Source organism: Aethalodelphis obliquidens, unplaced genomic scaffold, assembly GCF_003676395.1.
Source record: "Aethalodelphis obliquidens isolate GAN/ISIS:26980383/991018 unplaced genomic scaffold, ASM367639v1 scaffold7, whole genome shotgun sequence".
NCBI lineage: Eukaryota > Metazoa > Chordata > Mammalia > Artiodactyla > Delphinidae > Aethalodelphis > Aethalodelphis obliquidens.
This window is the reverse complement of record NW_020837951.1, coordinates 38,848-53,651: the sequence shown is the minus strand read 5'-3', so window position 1 is coordinate 53,651 and position 14,804 is coordinate 38,848. Positions and strand designations below refer to the sequence as shown.

Sequence of the window (14,804 nt, the reverse complement as noted above, 5' to 3'; positions counted from 1 at the left end):
TTCCAAGATGATTTTTTCTCTTTAACTTTATTTCTCAGATATTTTTGTCTTTTTCTTCAATTTCTCTCCTAAGTTTGCTCAGCTCTCATCTCACATCGCCTAGTTGTCCATACATTTTTATTTTGAATCTGATTTTGTGGTGTTTTTTCCTTATCAACAACTGTTTGTTTAATTATATTTAATTCATGTTGGAAAGTTGTGTGACAGTTTTCCTCCTTTGCAGTTGTTTTTTTGTGGAGAATTTTTATTACCTGAAAGGTTTTCATCCTTACTTTCTGTGTTCTTATGTAGAAGCTTTGTATGGTTGTTGGGTTCATTTTTCTGATAATGAGGAAGTATGTTACAGTCTCCTGGACCAAAAATTACATGGGATTTTGTGAAGAGTAGGGGAGGGGTTTGGGCAGCTTACTTGGTTTCTAGTTCAAGAACACCCTCTTATTTAGTACAGTGAAACCCAGTTTCTTTTTCAGTGGTCCCTAGTGGGGAGTGTTTGTCTAGTTCTAATTCGGTGATAAAATCCTATCTCTGGAGGACCCTGGACCTCAGACACTTGTTTCTTCCTTCCCTACATCACTGAGCCGCTGAAGTCGCGTCTCTCACTGTCTTCCCCAAGTTGCCATCTCCAGTGCCTTGTACTTTCCAAGCCTCTGCTTTCAAGCCCCCAGAAGCAACGCCCTGACCTAGCAGGCCTCAAACCTGTTCTCAGTGTTTCCCTGCTTGGCGGGGGATGGCGGGGGGGTGGGGAGCTTCTCTCCTGTGGATGAATGAGTTGATGTTGTCTGTGTTCCAGCATTGCTAGGACCCTCCTCACTCTCCCTTCTGCACACAATCCCTGCCTGATTCTGCAGGTCTGAGGTTTGTTTTCCCACTTACATGGTAATTCAAGGGTGTAGTTTTCTTGTCTCCCAGATGCTGTGGGCGTGGACTGTGGTCGATTTTGTCACCTCTCCTTATCGACCGCATGGGTTATGGAGCACGTAGGGAGAAACCTGAGTGTGGGTGACTGCTGTTGTCTATGGGAGCCAGCCTCTCATCTTTTTAGTTTCTGCTGGATTTGTAGTTATGGCCACATTACATTTTTAATTTCCTTCCTTCCTTCTTTTCTTCCTTCCGTCCTTCCCTTCCTCCCTCGCTCCCTTCTTCCTTCCCTTGATAAACCCTTTTTTTCCCCCTAAAGTTCTGTCCATTTTAATAGGCTGCTAAAGTCTCAACTTTGGCCTTCTTGAGCTTCTCTATCATATCGTTTTCTGTTTCAGTAGTTCTTTTTTTCTTTGGCTGCGTTGGGTCTTCGATGCTGCAGACGGGCTTTCTCTAGTTGCGGCAAGTGCGGGCTACTCTTTGTTGCGGTGCGTGGGCTTCCCATTGCAGTGGCTTCTCTTGTTGCGGAGCACGGGCCCTGGGTGCGCGGGCTTCAGTAGTTGCAGCACACTGGCTCAGTAGTTGCAGCACGTGGGTTCAGTAGTTGTGGCGTGCGGGCTCTAGGGCAGGTGGGCTTCAGTAGTTGTGGCACGCAGGCACAGTAGTTGTGGCTCAAGGGCTCTAGAGTACAGGCTCAGTAGTTGTGGCGCACAGGCTTAGTTGCTCCACGGCATATGGGGTCTTCCCAGACCAGGGATCAAACCCATGTCCCCTGCGTTAGCAGGCAGATTCTTAACCACTGTGACACCAGGGAAGTCCTCATGTTCTTATTTATTGTTTCTTTTCTTCTGCTTTCTTATTGTAATCTCTTTCCCCATTTATTAGTTGAATACTCAGCTCTGACACAAGGCTTTCTACTTTGCTAGGGTGTTGAAGGCTTTAACTTTGACTCTAAGAATTATTTTAGTTTTATGTTGCAAGTTATGAAATGTCATATTTTTTAGTTCTAAATCTTTTCCAGGTTTCATTATGATTTCTAATTTGATCCATTAGTCATTCGTAAGTACAATTTTGAATTTCCAAATGGCAAAGGTTTCTTTATTGGTTTAAAAATTTTTTTCCTGTTCATTCCACTTTTTTTTCTTGTATTTTATCACCCCTTGTATTTCAGATCATCCGTTTGGCTTTTTTTCCCTTCTGCATGAAGAACATCTTTTCTAATTTCTTTTACTGAGGTTTGATGGTGGTAAATTCTCTCAATTTGCCTGAAAAATCTTTTTGCCATTGTTTGTGAAAGTAGTTTCAATTTGTATGGAATTCTAGTTGGTTAGTTATTTCCTCTCTGTGTTTTGAGACTATTCCACTGTCTTCTCCCTCCTGTTGTTTCTGTAGAGAAGCTAATCATTAGTCCAAATGCTTCCATTGTGTGGCTCTCTCTTCTCTCTATGGCTGCTTACATAAAAACCTTTTTATTAGGGAAAATCGAAATAGAGACACAAGTATAATGAACCCCTATTTGCTGCCACTCACCCTCAAAGCAATTATCCACATTTTGCCAATCATGTTTCACTTTTTTTTCCTTTTAATCACTTTAGGTATAACTGTGTCTGTAAGCATCTCTAACAATTAAGGATTTAACAACTACAATAGCATTATTACACCTAGCAAAGTTTATAATAATTTCTTAGTGTTATCTAATACCTATCCCAAGTTCAAGTTTTACCAGTTATCTCAAAAATAACTTTACGATTGATCTGTTTGAATCAGGATCCAAACAAGGTTTGCTCATTTGACTTAGCTTCATCTGTTTATGTCTGTTTTACTCTGTGACTGTTTTCTGCCTGCCATTTATTTGTTGAAGAAACTGTAAACCATTCTGGATTGGGTTGATTGCATCGTGGTGTCATTTAACACATTTCTCTGTCCTCAGTATCTCCTGCTAACTGATATTTAGATCCTAAAACAGGCCGTCTGAACCTTGGCACTATTGAAATTTTGTTGGTGGTGGCTGTCTTGTGCGTTTTAAGATGTTTAGCAGCATCCCTGACCTTTCCCCTCTAGATGCCAGCAGTACCCTGTAGTTGTGACAGCCAAAAAAAAAAAGAAAGTCTCCAGGCATTGCCAGGTATCCCTAGGAGGCAAAATCGCCCTTGTTTGTGAACTGCAGATCTTGACTGTGATCAGGTTAAACTCTTTGGGGAAGCTTCATGGGTGGCTGGCTGTGTGCTTCGTCTCACGTTCCATCCGGAGCCACATACCATCTAGTGTTTTCCTTTGGGCAGTGTTAAGATGGATCGGTGGGTAGAGCCCGATCCACCCACTGGAAGGTTCTCCACCAGCCTTTCCCCTAATGATCTAGTAGGCACCGATGATGGTCGCCCAGATCTGTGATTTTATTTGGCATTGCACAGTTGTGAATTTATAATTCTATCATGTTCTCTGCATTAGTTATTCTGACATTTTCTGTACAGAAGAACTTCCCTCATCAACTCTTTGGTTACCCTGAAATACAGTTTGTATTTGTATTAGCAAGATACATGCTTAATTCCGTCCCTTTACATATGAGCTTTCAAAAGAGCGAGTTGGTACACTAGGAACTCCAAATCCAGTCATCGAGAGCTTTAACAAAATTATTGTCATGAATCTTCGGATTTTAACATGTTTGGTGTGTTTCAGTCCTTTGGACTCACTGTTAGCTCTGATGCTCAAATTGTCCTGTCTCTGGATAGTGGGAGCCCCTTAAAGTTGGCCTTTTTACCTTCTCACAGCCTGTTGTCTTCGACAGCTGTCTGCTTTCATCTGTGACAAAACATTCCAGGATCATTGTGTACCTTTCCTGCCCAGACCTAGAATCGGCCATTTCTCCAAGGAGACCTGTGTCCTGGACACCTGCTGTTTTTCCAGATCTCCCTTCGCTTCCTTCAGGGTCCTTTTGCCTCCAGTGGCCTCACCTCAGCTCCTCTTTGGAGAGCTGCCCTTGACCACTAGAGGTGCTTCCCAACACGTGGGGGATGGAAGGTGGAAGTCCCTGAGGGTTGACGCCCCCAGGTGGCCCTCACCAGGCAAAGGAGTGCGGGAGGTGAAAGCCCGACCCTCTGGCTTCGGGTCTGACAACTTTGAGGCTTAGTTCAGACCCCAGGGTCCCCCGAAGGAGCAGCTGACGCTGTTGCAGGACTTTATCTGAAGGTGCGCCCTGCTTGGGCCTCCTTCGCTGCCCTGGTCTGCCTTCTTTCTCCCTTCCAGTTCCTTCTGGGAGTCCATCCTTAATCAGTCACTTGCACATGGACCCTCATCTCATGGTCTGCTTCTGTAGAGCCTGATCTGAGAGGCTGTGGTTCCTTTGGTGAGAAACGGTATTATTTACCAATGTGGTCATTGCTACTAGATTTTTACTGCTTTCAGGCTTTTTAGGACTTTTTTTTTCTTTTTAAAAAAGAAGAATATACCATGTATTCTTTTGGCATTTGTAATTCAAATGTAAGATTATAGGATTTTTACCTAACTACTTAAGTTTTATATTTGTATCTCTTTTCTGTTACCCTGAAACATTTGTATTTTTGTCTTTTTTTTTTTTTAGAGCAGTTTTAGTTTCAAAGTAAAATTAAATGGAAAGCACAGAGACTTGCTGTACACTCCCTGCGCCTGCACCGTCGGCCTCCCCCACCCAGTGGTCCATTTGTTACGGTCAGTGGGCCTCCATGAGCCACTGTTCTCACCCAGAGTCCAAGGTTTACAGTAGGGCTCACTCTTGGTGCTGTACCTTTTAAAGGTTTGGGCAAATGTATAATGACCTGTGTCATTATAGTATCATACAGAGTAGTTTCACTGCCCCAAATTCCTTCTTTTGTCTTTTTACTTATTCTGTTTTTTTAAAAGTATTGTTTAAAAAAATTGTATTTTAAAATGTTTTGCCCCTAGCATGTAGAAATGCAAGCAATTTTTGTCCTTCAGTTTTGTGTCCAGCCAGAGTTGCCAAACAGACTCTCTTATTCTAAATAATTTTTCTGCTGTTTTCTATGTAGACACATTTATACTGCCTGTGATATAAAATGTTTTGACCCATGAACTATTTAACATCTGTTTTTCAATTTCCAATTGTAAAATTTAAATCTTAATTAATCTTTTGGTTTCTGATTATTGCCTTAAATTGCAACTTAATTGTACTGTAATTAGAGGACATGACCTGCATGAGGGTCTTCTTTGAGACGAGAGGTTTACGACTACTTTATGGCTTAGCACATGGTCGACTTTTGTAAATGTTTTTTTTGTGGATGTTGTATGTATGCTTAAGGGGAATATGTTCCCTCCAATTTGGGGAGCACTTGGCTTGTTACATTTGTCTCTAAGTCACGTGTGTTAGTTGTGTTGCTAGATATTCTATATTTTCACTAATATTTTGCCACACGGACGCATCGATAATTAAGACGTTGTGCATTGAAATCTCTTTCTGTAGATCTGTCAGCTCTTGTGTGTGTGTGTGTGTGTGTGTGTGTGTGTGTGTGTGTGTGTGTGTGTAAGTTTCTATATTTAATGCAGTTATTTTGAATAGTTTGAAACATGCAGTTCAGTATAGGAAACATGCTAACAGATGACCAAGTACTATTGTGTATGTTTCTAAAATAGAACTATGTGTTTCTGAATCTCTTTTGTTAGGCTTTTTCTTTTATTTATTCCTTTTTTCAAAAAAAAAGCTTATGTTAAAATATATGTTTGCTTTCTATACTTTAAGCCACTTTATGTATATTTAAAATTGCTGTGTCTTACTGGAGCTGAACTTTTTGTCATCTTCTGCTGACCCACTTTAACTCTAATAATGATTTTTTCGTATATTGTATTTTTCTGATGTGAATATATACCTGAGTTTTGTTTTATTTTGTTTTTTTAATGAACGTTTGCCAAGTGTATCTTTTCCCGTCTTTTGACTTCCAGCCTTTATGTGGCCTTGATTTTAGGCTTGTCTCTTGGAAACTACATATAACTGTATTTTTAAAAATGCCATCTGGGTGATCTGTGTCAGTCAGTAACCAGGTTCCTTCGGCTTTTATGTATTGTGATTATTAGTTTACTTGGACTTGTGACATTTGTTCCATTTTTCCTATGTTTTTTCCTCCTTTCCTTGCTTTTTAGTATTGAATAATTGGTTGTTTATTTGCTTTCGTGTCACATTTTCCCCTCTATATTAGTTTATAAACTATGAATTATTTTTCTGTTTTTTTAAAGTGGTTATCTTATAATTCTATCATGCATGCATAACAAAATCTATACTTATTTTATTAAGTAAGACCTTAGAACAGCAGCTGCGATCACATTTCCCCCAGCTTCCTTGGTAGCATCCAGCGTTTCAGTCCTTTTCTCCCCACAAAACAGATATTGTTCTGCCTTTGTAGGCATTCAGGATGAGCCCTCCCCAGAATGTGTCACTTTTGCATGAGGATTATTTTGAGCTAAGGGCAGTCGAGTCCCTGTGGGTTCAAGAGAAGCAACTGCCCCTCCCTTAACTACCTAGAAGAATTTAAATTGGGGACTTTTCCCAGGGAAGAGTTATTACCAGAGATAAATGTTATCTAAGTGGCCCCATCTGTATGGCAGGGCAAGCGTCTAATTACCAAAAACCTGCCCTTTTTTATATTGTCCAATGAATGACCCTCCTGTCCTTGGAAGCCCCAGGCTCCTATCCCATTCCTTAGCTTAAGGTGGTGTATATACCTCATTTTACCCTTCTGTCTGAACCTCTCACGTATGTGTGGTTCCCGTATGTACGAAGTTAAATTTGATTTTCTCCTGTTAACCTCACGCCAGTTTAATTCTTAGACCAGTCAGAAGAACGTAGGAACGTAGAGGAAAATTTCTTCCTTCCCAACAACTTTATAGAGACTGTGTTTATTTATTGATAGATTTACCAATTTCTTACATTGCAGACCTTCCTTTAATATCATTTTCTGTCTTCCTGAAGTACAGACCTTCCTGCTATAACATTATGTGTGCATTTCTGAAAATGCCATGCATTGAAAATAATAGGCCTTGTAGAAAAAGTTAGGTTAAGAGCAAATTATTCAAGATATGCAACTCTTTAACCAGAACACTAACAAAAACAAGAACGCTCTGAGTGCAGAATGATAGCGAAGTTAAATCTCTGTTTGCATTTGCACCATCGCGTCTTCAGCCCTGCATCCTCCTCGGGGCCCTTTGCTTCTGGCAGAGACCAGCCTTGTCTTGCTCTTGTGCAGCAGTGACTGGAGGGGAATTAATTGGGACCGACAGACGGGCTCACTTCTCTGCCCTTCTCTCCTCTCTGGGATTTCGCCCCTCATTCCCAGATACTTTGTCATCCTCAAACTCCAGTCTTTCCTCCTCCTCCCAGTAGGCATGTTGCTTTCTGCTTCTAAAGATGGGAAAATGGCCCCATGTGCACAGGGGTCGCCTCGTGCCTCCTTTCTCCCAAGGATTGTGGCTTCTCAGGTTCTGTCCGTGTCAGCTGGTTCCCTGTGCCTTTAAACAGTTATGTATTTTTTTCAGCTTTTATAGTTGTTTTTAGTAGGAGGATGAGTCCTTTTTAAGCCTCTCTCATAGGTCAATTTTATAGACTTCTATTGCTCGTTCATTTTTTTTATTTCCTTACATATTTATGTTTAGTTCTTTCATGGTCCTCATCTGAAGGTACTCACAGCTGAAGCCCACTGGGGGTTATATATATATTACCTGTTTCTGTTGTCTTTCGCGCACCTCGTATGGGGGTGATGTTTGTTTTCTGGTCCTTGTATGTTTGCTGATGATTTTTGTTGGGGTTCATATATGACTGGCCGTAATCCACCCTTTCTGAAGTGGGCTTTGTTTGATAATCAAGCCCTACAGAGAAAGAATTGTTTGGTTGCTTTTTCAGTTCTCCCACGGATGGTACATAGCTGTAGGAGAGAAATTCTTTGTACATGCTGGATGCCTTGGGACATTAGGCTTAAGTTCTCTTCAAGTTGGAAATGATTGCCTTGCTCGGTGGGGATTCTGTGGGCCAGATGAGGGATGTTCTCGTCAGAGAGGACTTACCTGTGCTTTCCTGGAAGCCCAGCGCACCACCCGCCTGGTCTCCCTTCGGTCCTCTGGAGGGAGCAGTTTAGCGTGGTGCCTCACTCAGCTTTCCCGCCTCACCCCAGCTTTGGTCGATCATGGCCCCACAATGTAATTCCTCCGTTCAGCCTCAGTTTCTTAATCTGCAAACTGGAGGTAATAATACGTGCCAGTAAGTGCCATTGTGAGAATAAAGCACCTGGACCAGCCCGGCACATGTTGTTTTCAGTGAACGTTCTGTTCCTTTCTTTATCCGCCCCCCTCCCCCATATCTGGCCATCTGGCTTGATTGTCTTCTGTTTCAATGAATTAATTTTTGTTACTGTCTAGTTTTTTTTTTAAACAGCTTCCAACAGGATATTTCCTCAGTCTGTTGTAGTTCTCGTTTTGATCCTCTCCCTTTATTCCTGGTCTGTTTTGACTTAATCGATGATTTCTGCTGTTGTTGTAGTAGTAAATCTATTTCAAGAGAAACATTTTCATCCAGGCTCTGGCATCTTTGTTCCACTTCTTTTGAGCAGAAAAATACTTCATTCAGTGTATATTGGTTCCTTTTTCCCAGTTTACTTGTCCTTGGGTTTGCTTAATTGTTATTGTGGAAGAGTCTGAAAAGCTGTGGTTTTAAAATAATAAATGTTTCTTAATTTAAAAGTTACACATGCTCATCACAGAAAAAAAAATGTTAGTGTTAAAAGTATAGTGAAGAGAATTAAGATTATTATCAGAAAGCCTTTCGGAGATCACCACAGTTACTGTTATTTTGGTGTTATTTCTCTCCCTGTATATGTTATTTTTCATAGTTGAGCCCATCTGGGATATACAAGTGTGCAGTCTTTTTTTTTTTTTAACTTACCTTATCATAAGCTTCTTCTTTAAAGCTAATGATAAGTCATTTAAACTATTTGTATGCATTTTTAATATTCATAGTATGATGCTTCCTGTAAGTGCTGCACACTTCGTCGATCTCCTGTGGTTATACTTTTCATTGTTGTTGTTACTGTAACAGAACTTACAGCAAACACCTTTGTGAGTACAGATGTTTGTGTGCATGCTTGATGTCCTTAGGAGATAATTTTGTACAAATTAAATCAATAGACAGAATTTTTTACTTTAAATAAGTATTGCCTAGTTGCTTTCTTAGAAGATGCTATAATTTATGCCTTCAGCCGGGAGTTGAATGGTGCCGGGTGGTGGCAGCTGAAAGTCGAGGAAGCATCGTAGCTGCTGTGGCTTAAGCCACAGCACGTGGTTTCACGTTCGGGTCAAGGCTGTTTTCTCTGGCCCGGCGGTTCTCTGCAGGACTTCAGAGTGGCCAGCAGCCAGGGAAGAAGCTTAGAGCCTTCGTCTTCACACATGCTGGAGGGAACCTCCCTCATTTCTGCCTTTATGCTTCTTCCAAGAAGTAAAAGTGAGGTGGACAGGTGGGCATTGGCTCCAAGTCACTGCACTGTCCTCCCTGGCATCCCTGGGTCTCAGGAACTATTACCCACAAGAATGGAAACATACATTAGGATAGTTAAAAATGAAACACTGTTGTGAGAAACATACTATGCAGAACAGCAAAATCTACGTAAAAACAGTGGTCACAGCCAAAATAACCCTGGAGGCTTTGATTTGTGGGTGCCAAGTGGAGGAGGGGGTGCTGATAGTGCAGAGGATGGGCCTTAGGGAAGGGGGGCGATGAAGAGCGAGGAGGAAGGGCCAAGCGGGTGTGTGGGCGACGGCAGTGCCCGCGTCCTCCCTGGGTCAGAGTCCTCTGCGGGCCCTGTGCGGCGGGTCAGGCCTGACCAGCAGGTTCAGGAGAGCGGCTCAGGCCAGGCCAGCCCCTCTCCTTGCTGCCCTGTTGGCCCTGCCCCAACCCCCTGCAGCGACAGTGGGAGCTCTCACCAGGCAGCCCGGGATGCCTTCTCTCGAGTGGTGAGCCCTGCACTGGGATGGGGGAACCTACTGGCCCTGGTCTCTGGGGCTGAAGGCGGCTTTGGTGTTCTTAGAACATCTAGATTTATGGCCCCTAGGGAAGCAGAGAAGTCCGCAGCCAGGGACGCCCGCTAGGCTTGGTACTGCTTCCCCAGTGACCCTGGGGAAGGGAGAGGTGAGGAAGGGTCTCTGGATCTCTGCGGCAGACAGCCCAGATCCTCAGCGCTGGCACGGCCCTGCCTTTGTTCGCCTCAGTGGTGGCCTGACTGTGATCGGAGGGGTCTTATGTGAAGCTGTGTTCTTAGCTGCACGCCCTTCCCTGGGGTGGGTCCACGAAGACCTGTGAGGTTGGAGCTGGGAGAGTGTCCGTCGCCCCGGGGCGAGACCTGCGTGGTGTGGGTTATGAGCCACACCCCTAACTTGGTGGCCTCGTGTCCTTGCAGGTGGTAACGTGGACCTGGAAAGCCAAGCAGAAGGGAAGAAGGAGGTGGAAGCTGATGATGTGATGAGGAACGGCCCCCGACCCATCGTCCCTTACAGCTCCATGTTCTGCTTAAGCCCCACCAACCTGTGAGTCTCGTCAGCAGCCTGTGTCCTGTGCCGTCCTCTTGTCCATGGCCCATGATCCACGTGTACACCCTACCAGTGTGTGCTAGGCGTGAGCTGCACCTGTACCTGTATTAATATCCTGATTGATCACCACAGCGTCCCACAAAGCACACACTACTGTCACCTCACTTTGCAGATGAGGACACGAAGCCACAGGGAAGGCCGGTGTCCAGACACACAGCCCGTCCGTCTCGGTGGCGGAGCTGGGATTTGAACCCAGGCAGTTGGTCCCAGGGCCTTGTTCTTAACCCCCACTGCAGCCTTAGTTTACCTCTGCACACACGCACCCAGTTTACATCCATCGTGCATATGTGCTGCCCTCCGCCCGCCTTCCAGCAGAGCCCGCAGGTGTGCGTCACAGTCACTCGTGTCTGTGCACAGTTTCTCCCCTCTGTTTACACCGTGAGTCTCATCCACTCATCAGTCCACCTGCCTTCATTAGCTCAGCCAATGTTCACATGCCAGACAGCGTGCTAGGTGCTGGGAATACACGGTCATGAGCAGAACGGACAAGGGCCCCATCTGTTCTTAAGCTTACAAGCGAGTGGAGAGGCAGACAGCAGACAGGACGTTAGGGAGGGGACATGAGATGGTTCATGGACGGAAGGGCTAAGAGGAAGCACAAAGCGGGGACTGGAGATGCAGACGGTGGGGGCTGCTGACATGAAGTGGGATTGGAACAGAGACGTGGCGGGGGGTCGTGAGAGCCCACCAGGCAGAGATGCAGGCAGAGCAAAGGCGGAACCACACCGCCCAGAGGGGCAGCACAGCAGGGTCTGAGGAGCTCGTGCTCTGTCCTTTACCCACGTGTCCAGCCAGCCCTTCTGCCCTGGGCATCCAGCAGTCTTTCCACCAGCCCCCGTCGTCCATCCTCCCCACGTTCCTCCTTTCAGCATACGTCTGTGGGGAGCTTGCTCTGCTAGGGGCTTGGAGTAAGATGGCGGTAGAGACAGATGAGGCCTCGGCCTCCAGCACCGACCGGGTGGTGTCCGTCAAATAAGTACAATGTGGACGGTAAAGCAGGGAGGTCTGGTGTCTTGGAGCAGGTGGGGAGAGTCAGGGGAGCCTTCCTGGAGGAGGTGAGAGATCTCAGGTGAAACCTGAAGGGTGAAGAGTTAAGATGAAGAGGGAGGAACCAGTATTCTTGGAGGGCGGAGAGAACTTAGAGTGGTCCAGAAGTGAAAGATATCAGGCTCAGAACAGCAAACGACAGTTGCATGGAAAAGCACAGAGGCAGACAGCGCTGTTGTGTGTTCTGTGGAGAAGCAGAGGTGACACCGAGAGCCCTGATAAGCTTGAGAGGTTGTAAACAGTTGGGGGTGAGTGGTGACTTGGTTACACTGCACTTCAGCAGAGCCCTTTGGTTGGAGGACTGGAGACGAGACAGGGAGACCGGTTAGTAGGTGGCCGCGGTTTTCAGGAAGAGTTGCTGGTGATTTGCTGAGGGCAGCCGGAGCGGAGAGGTTTGGGAGCGAAATGCTTGGGGAGAACTTTTGGAGGCAGGATCTGCAGGATTTGATGGCAAATTCGATGTGGAAGGGGATGGAGATGTGAAGGATGGCAGCCAGGGTTTCTGCTTGACGGCTGGGGGCCCGGCCAAGCTGGGGGTGGTGAGCACAGACCCTGTGGAGCCCGGGGCAGCTGGCAGGTGGCACATGGCCGGGGGACTTGGGGATCTGAGCGAGGGTGGAAACTCAGCCACAAGATGGAGCGGCAGCTGCTGATTAGAAGGAAGGGGGCTGGGATGGAAGAGGGCCCGAGAGGGAGCGTCGGGGAAGTGGAAGGAAAAGCGTCTCAATTAGGAGGGAGGAGTGCCAGCAGGTCCCTCGGGGGCCTGGGAAGGGCAGCTCCAGGGAGTGTGTGGGCTGGAGCTGGACACCGGTGGTCGGGGTGAGGAGGAGACAGGCATAAAGTCCAGTCCCTTCCAGGGACAGAGAGACGTGGGTGCCCTTGGGAACACTCCGCGTTGGCGAGAGGAGCAGGTTGGACGGGCTGGTGGGCAGCGGTTGAGCCAGCAGAGGCAGGAGGGGGGCCCCCGTGAGCACGTGCCTCGGGGTGGCAGGAGCGACGTCTGCCTCGTGCGCTCGTCCCCCAGGATCGGCTTCACTCTCCCCCTGCTGGGCCTTTGCTGGCCTCCTGGTCACCGTCTCCTGCTGAGTCGTAGTGTGTGTCAACACCTGAGCATCTCCTGTTGCTTTATGTTTACTGGTGTCTTGTTCGCCACTGTGTCCCAGCCCAGAATGTGCCTGAACGGAGCAGAATAGTGGTGAGTGGAGGCGGGCAGGTGCACACACGCAGTTCTGGCGGCTCCGACGGGGGCACCGCACCCAGCACTGGGGCTCGAGAGGCACCTGCTCTCCACGGGACTGTTGGTACTCGGCCTCTTCCCCCACCCACAGCAGAGCTGGAAGCCCGTCCAGGGCACAGCAGCCCCACAGCAGGTAGACGAGCAGGCCTGGCTGGGCCCCAGTGGAACTTCATGTAGCGAACGGACCAACTTGGCCTGCAAGCCGTGGTGGGCTGGCCCTGCCCAGGGTTTCTGCAGCCTTCCCGCCACCTACCTTCCCAGGAATCTGGTCCCCATCAGTCACCTGGCTGCTATCTCCTGACCACAGGGACACTTCCCAGAGCTCAGTTCTCCCTACGGAGAGGACCCAGCCCAGCCCTCCGTGGGCCTTAGGTGACCCGTGCTTTGCCTTTCAGGCTCCGCCGCTTCTGCCATTACATCGTGACCATGCGGTACTTCGAGATGAGCATCCTCGTGGTCATTGCCCTGAGCAGCATCGCCCTGGCCGCTGAGGACCCTGTGCAGACAGACTCGCCCAGGAACAACGTGAGTGCTGCCGTCGGGCCGCGGGGGGGCTGGGACACAGAAGAGCGGGGCGTGCCCGGCATGGGAGGGAGGGCTGCCGCTTCAGGGGTCGCTGGCCTGCCCTCTCCTCCCCAGACCCTTGCCCACAGGCCCCAGGCTGATGCGTTGTCGTTCAGGCTCCTGCCCCCGCTCGAGCTTCCGGCCTCGCCTTTGAGAAAAGCCTTTCCTTTTGGTTCCAGGTGCTGAAGTACATGGACTACATCTTCACAGGCGTCTTCACCTTTGAGATGGTGATAAAGGTGAGATGTGTGGTTGCCCTGGTGACCGCGGGGCTCTGCTCGTCCCCCTCGTGACTGAGATGGAGGCACGTGGCAAGTGTGCCCTGGGCGTGCACACACGTGTGGTGACATGAGGGCACATGAGCCCGCAGGTAGAGGTTGTGTCTCGTGGAGACACAGGGCCACGTTTGTTAAGGACTCGCCACAGCATCACGTCAGCCTTAGGAGAGCCCGCAGGCGCTGGCCGTGGTCTCCACTGCCTGCTAACGGAGACCCTTCTCGCTGAGGGGGACAGGCTTCCCTTACTGTGCGGTGTGAGCCCAGCCTGTGCAGGGCAGTCTCAGCAGAGTGGGAGGCCGGGGCCTCGGCTGGAGGAAGGAGAGCAGGGACAGGGCGGTGGCCTCAAGGCCCAAAGGTCGTGGCAGGTGGGTGTAGAGGACTCCCTAGTGTTTGATCCTAGGTGGAGAACGGCCGTGTTGTTGTTGTGACCCTCGTTCCTCCTCTAGGGGTTGCCAAGTGGCCTGTGCTTTCCACACAGGTGCGCGGGCGGCGCCGCTGCTGGGGCGGGGGGTGCCCACGTGCTGCCTCAGGGTGGCTTCTGTGTGCGCGAGCCCTCGCTTCAATGCTCTCCCAAATTCCTGGGGGAGGCGTTGTCGTTTCATTTTACGACCAGAGACGTTAAGGTGCCGCTGCAGGAGGGGCAGAATCCAGCAGCTCCTCCTCTTGCCGCGACCTTTGGGCCTTGACACTCCGAGGGTCTGGCAGGCGGCGTGCTCCGGGCGGCATGTGCCTGCAGCCCAGCGACGGAGGAGAGACTCAGGCTCCACAGGAGCGGGGGGCCCAGGGAGGATCTCAGCCAGTCATGACCATGCAGGGCCGTTGGGTAAAAGGCATGGAGATCCAAACACCCGTTGAGGCTCTAAGAGGCCATTACCTGAGCTGTGACCCCTCCCCTGACAGGAATAGACCTGAGCCGTGACCCCTCCCCTGACAGGAATAGACCTGAGCCGTGACCCCTTCCCTGACAGGAATTGACCTGAGCCGTGACCCCTTCCCCTGACAGGAATTGACCTGAGCCTTGACCCTTTCCCTGACAGGAATTGACCTGAGCCGTGACCCCTTCCCTGACAGGAATTGACCTGAGCCGTGACCCCTTCCCTGACAGGAATTGACCTGAGCTGTAACCCCTTCGCTGACAGGTGTGACCTGAGCCGTGTCCCCTCCCCTGACAGGAATTGACCTGAGCTCTGACCCCTTCCCTGACAGGA

At 48.3% G+C, this 14,804-nt stretch overlaps 1 protein-coding gene across 1 annotated transcript in view; it reads left to right on the top strand.

Moving 5' to 3' along the window:
- The window catches only part of CACNA1B (calcium voltage-gated channel subunit alpha1 B), a 172,555-nt gene that overhangs the window by 120,005 nt on the left and 37,746 nt on the right, over positions 1 to 14,804 (top strand). Inside the window, exons 21-23 of the mRNA XM_027104122.1 lie at positions 10,281 to 10,407; positions 13,150 to 13,279; positions 13,498 to 13,557. Of these exons, the coding sequence (XP_026959923.1) occupies positions 10,281 to 10,407; positions 13,150 to 13,279; positions 13,498 to 13,557 (317 nt within the window). The remainder of the gene's footprint in view (positions 1 to 10,280; positions 10,408 to 13,149; positions 13,280 to 13,497; positions 13,558 to 14,804) is intronic.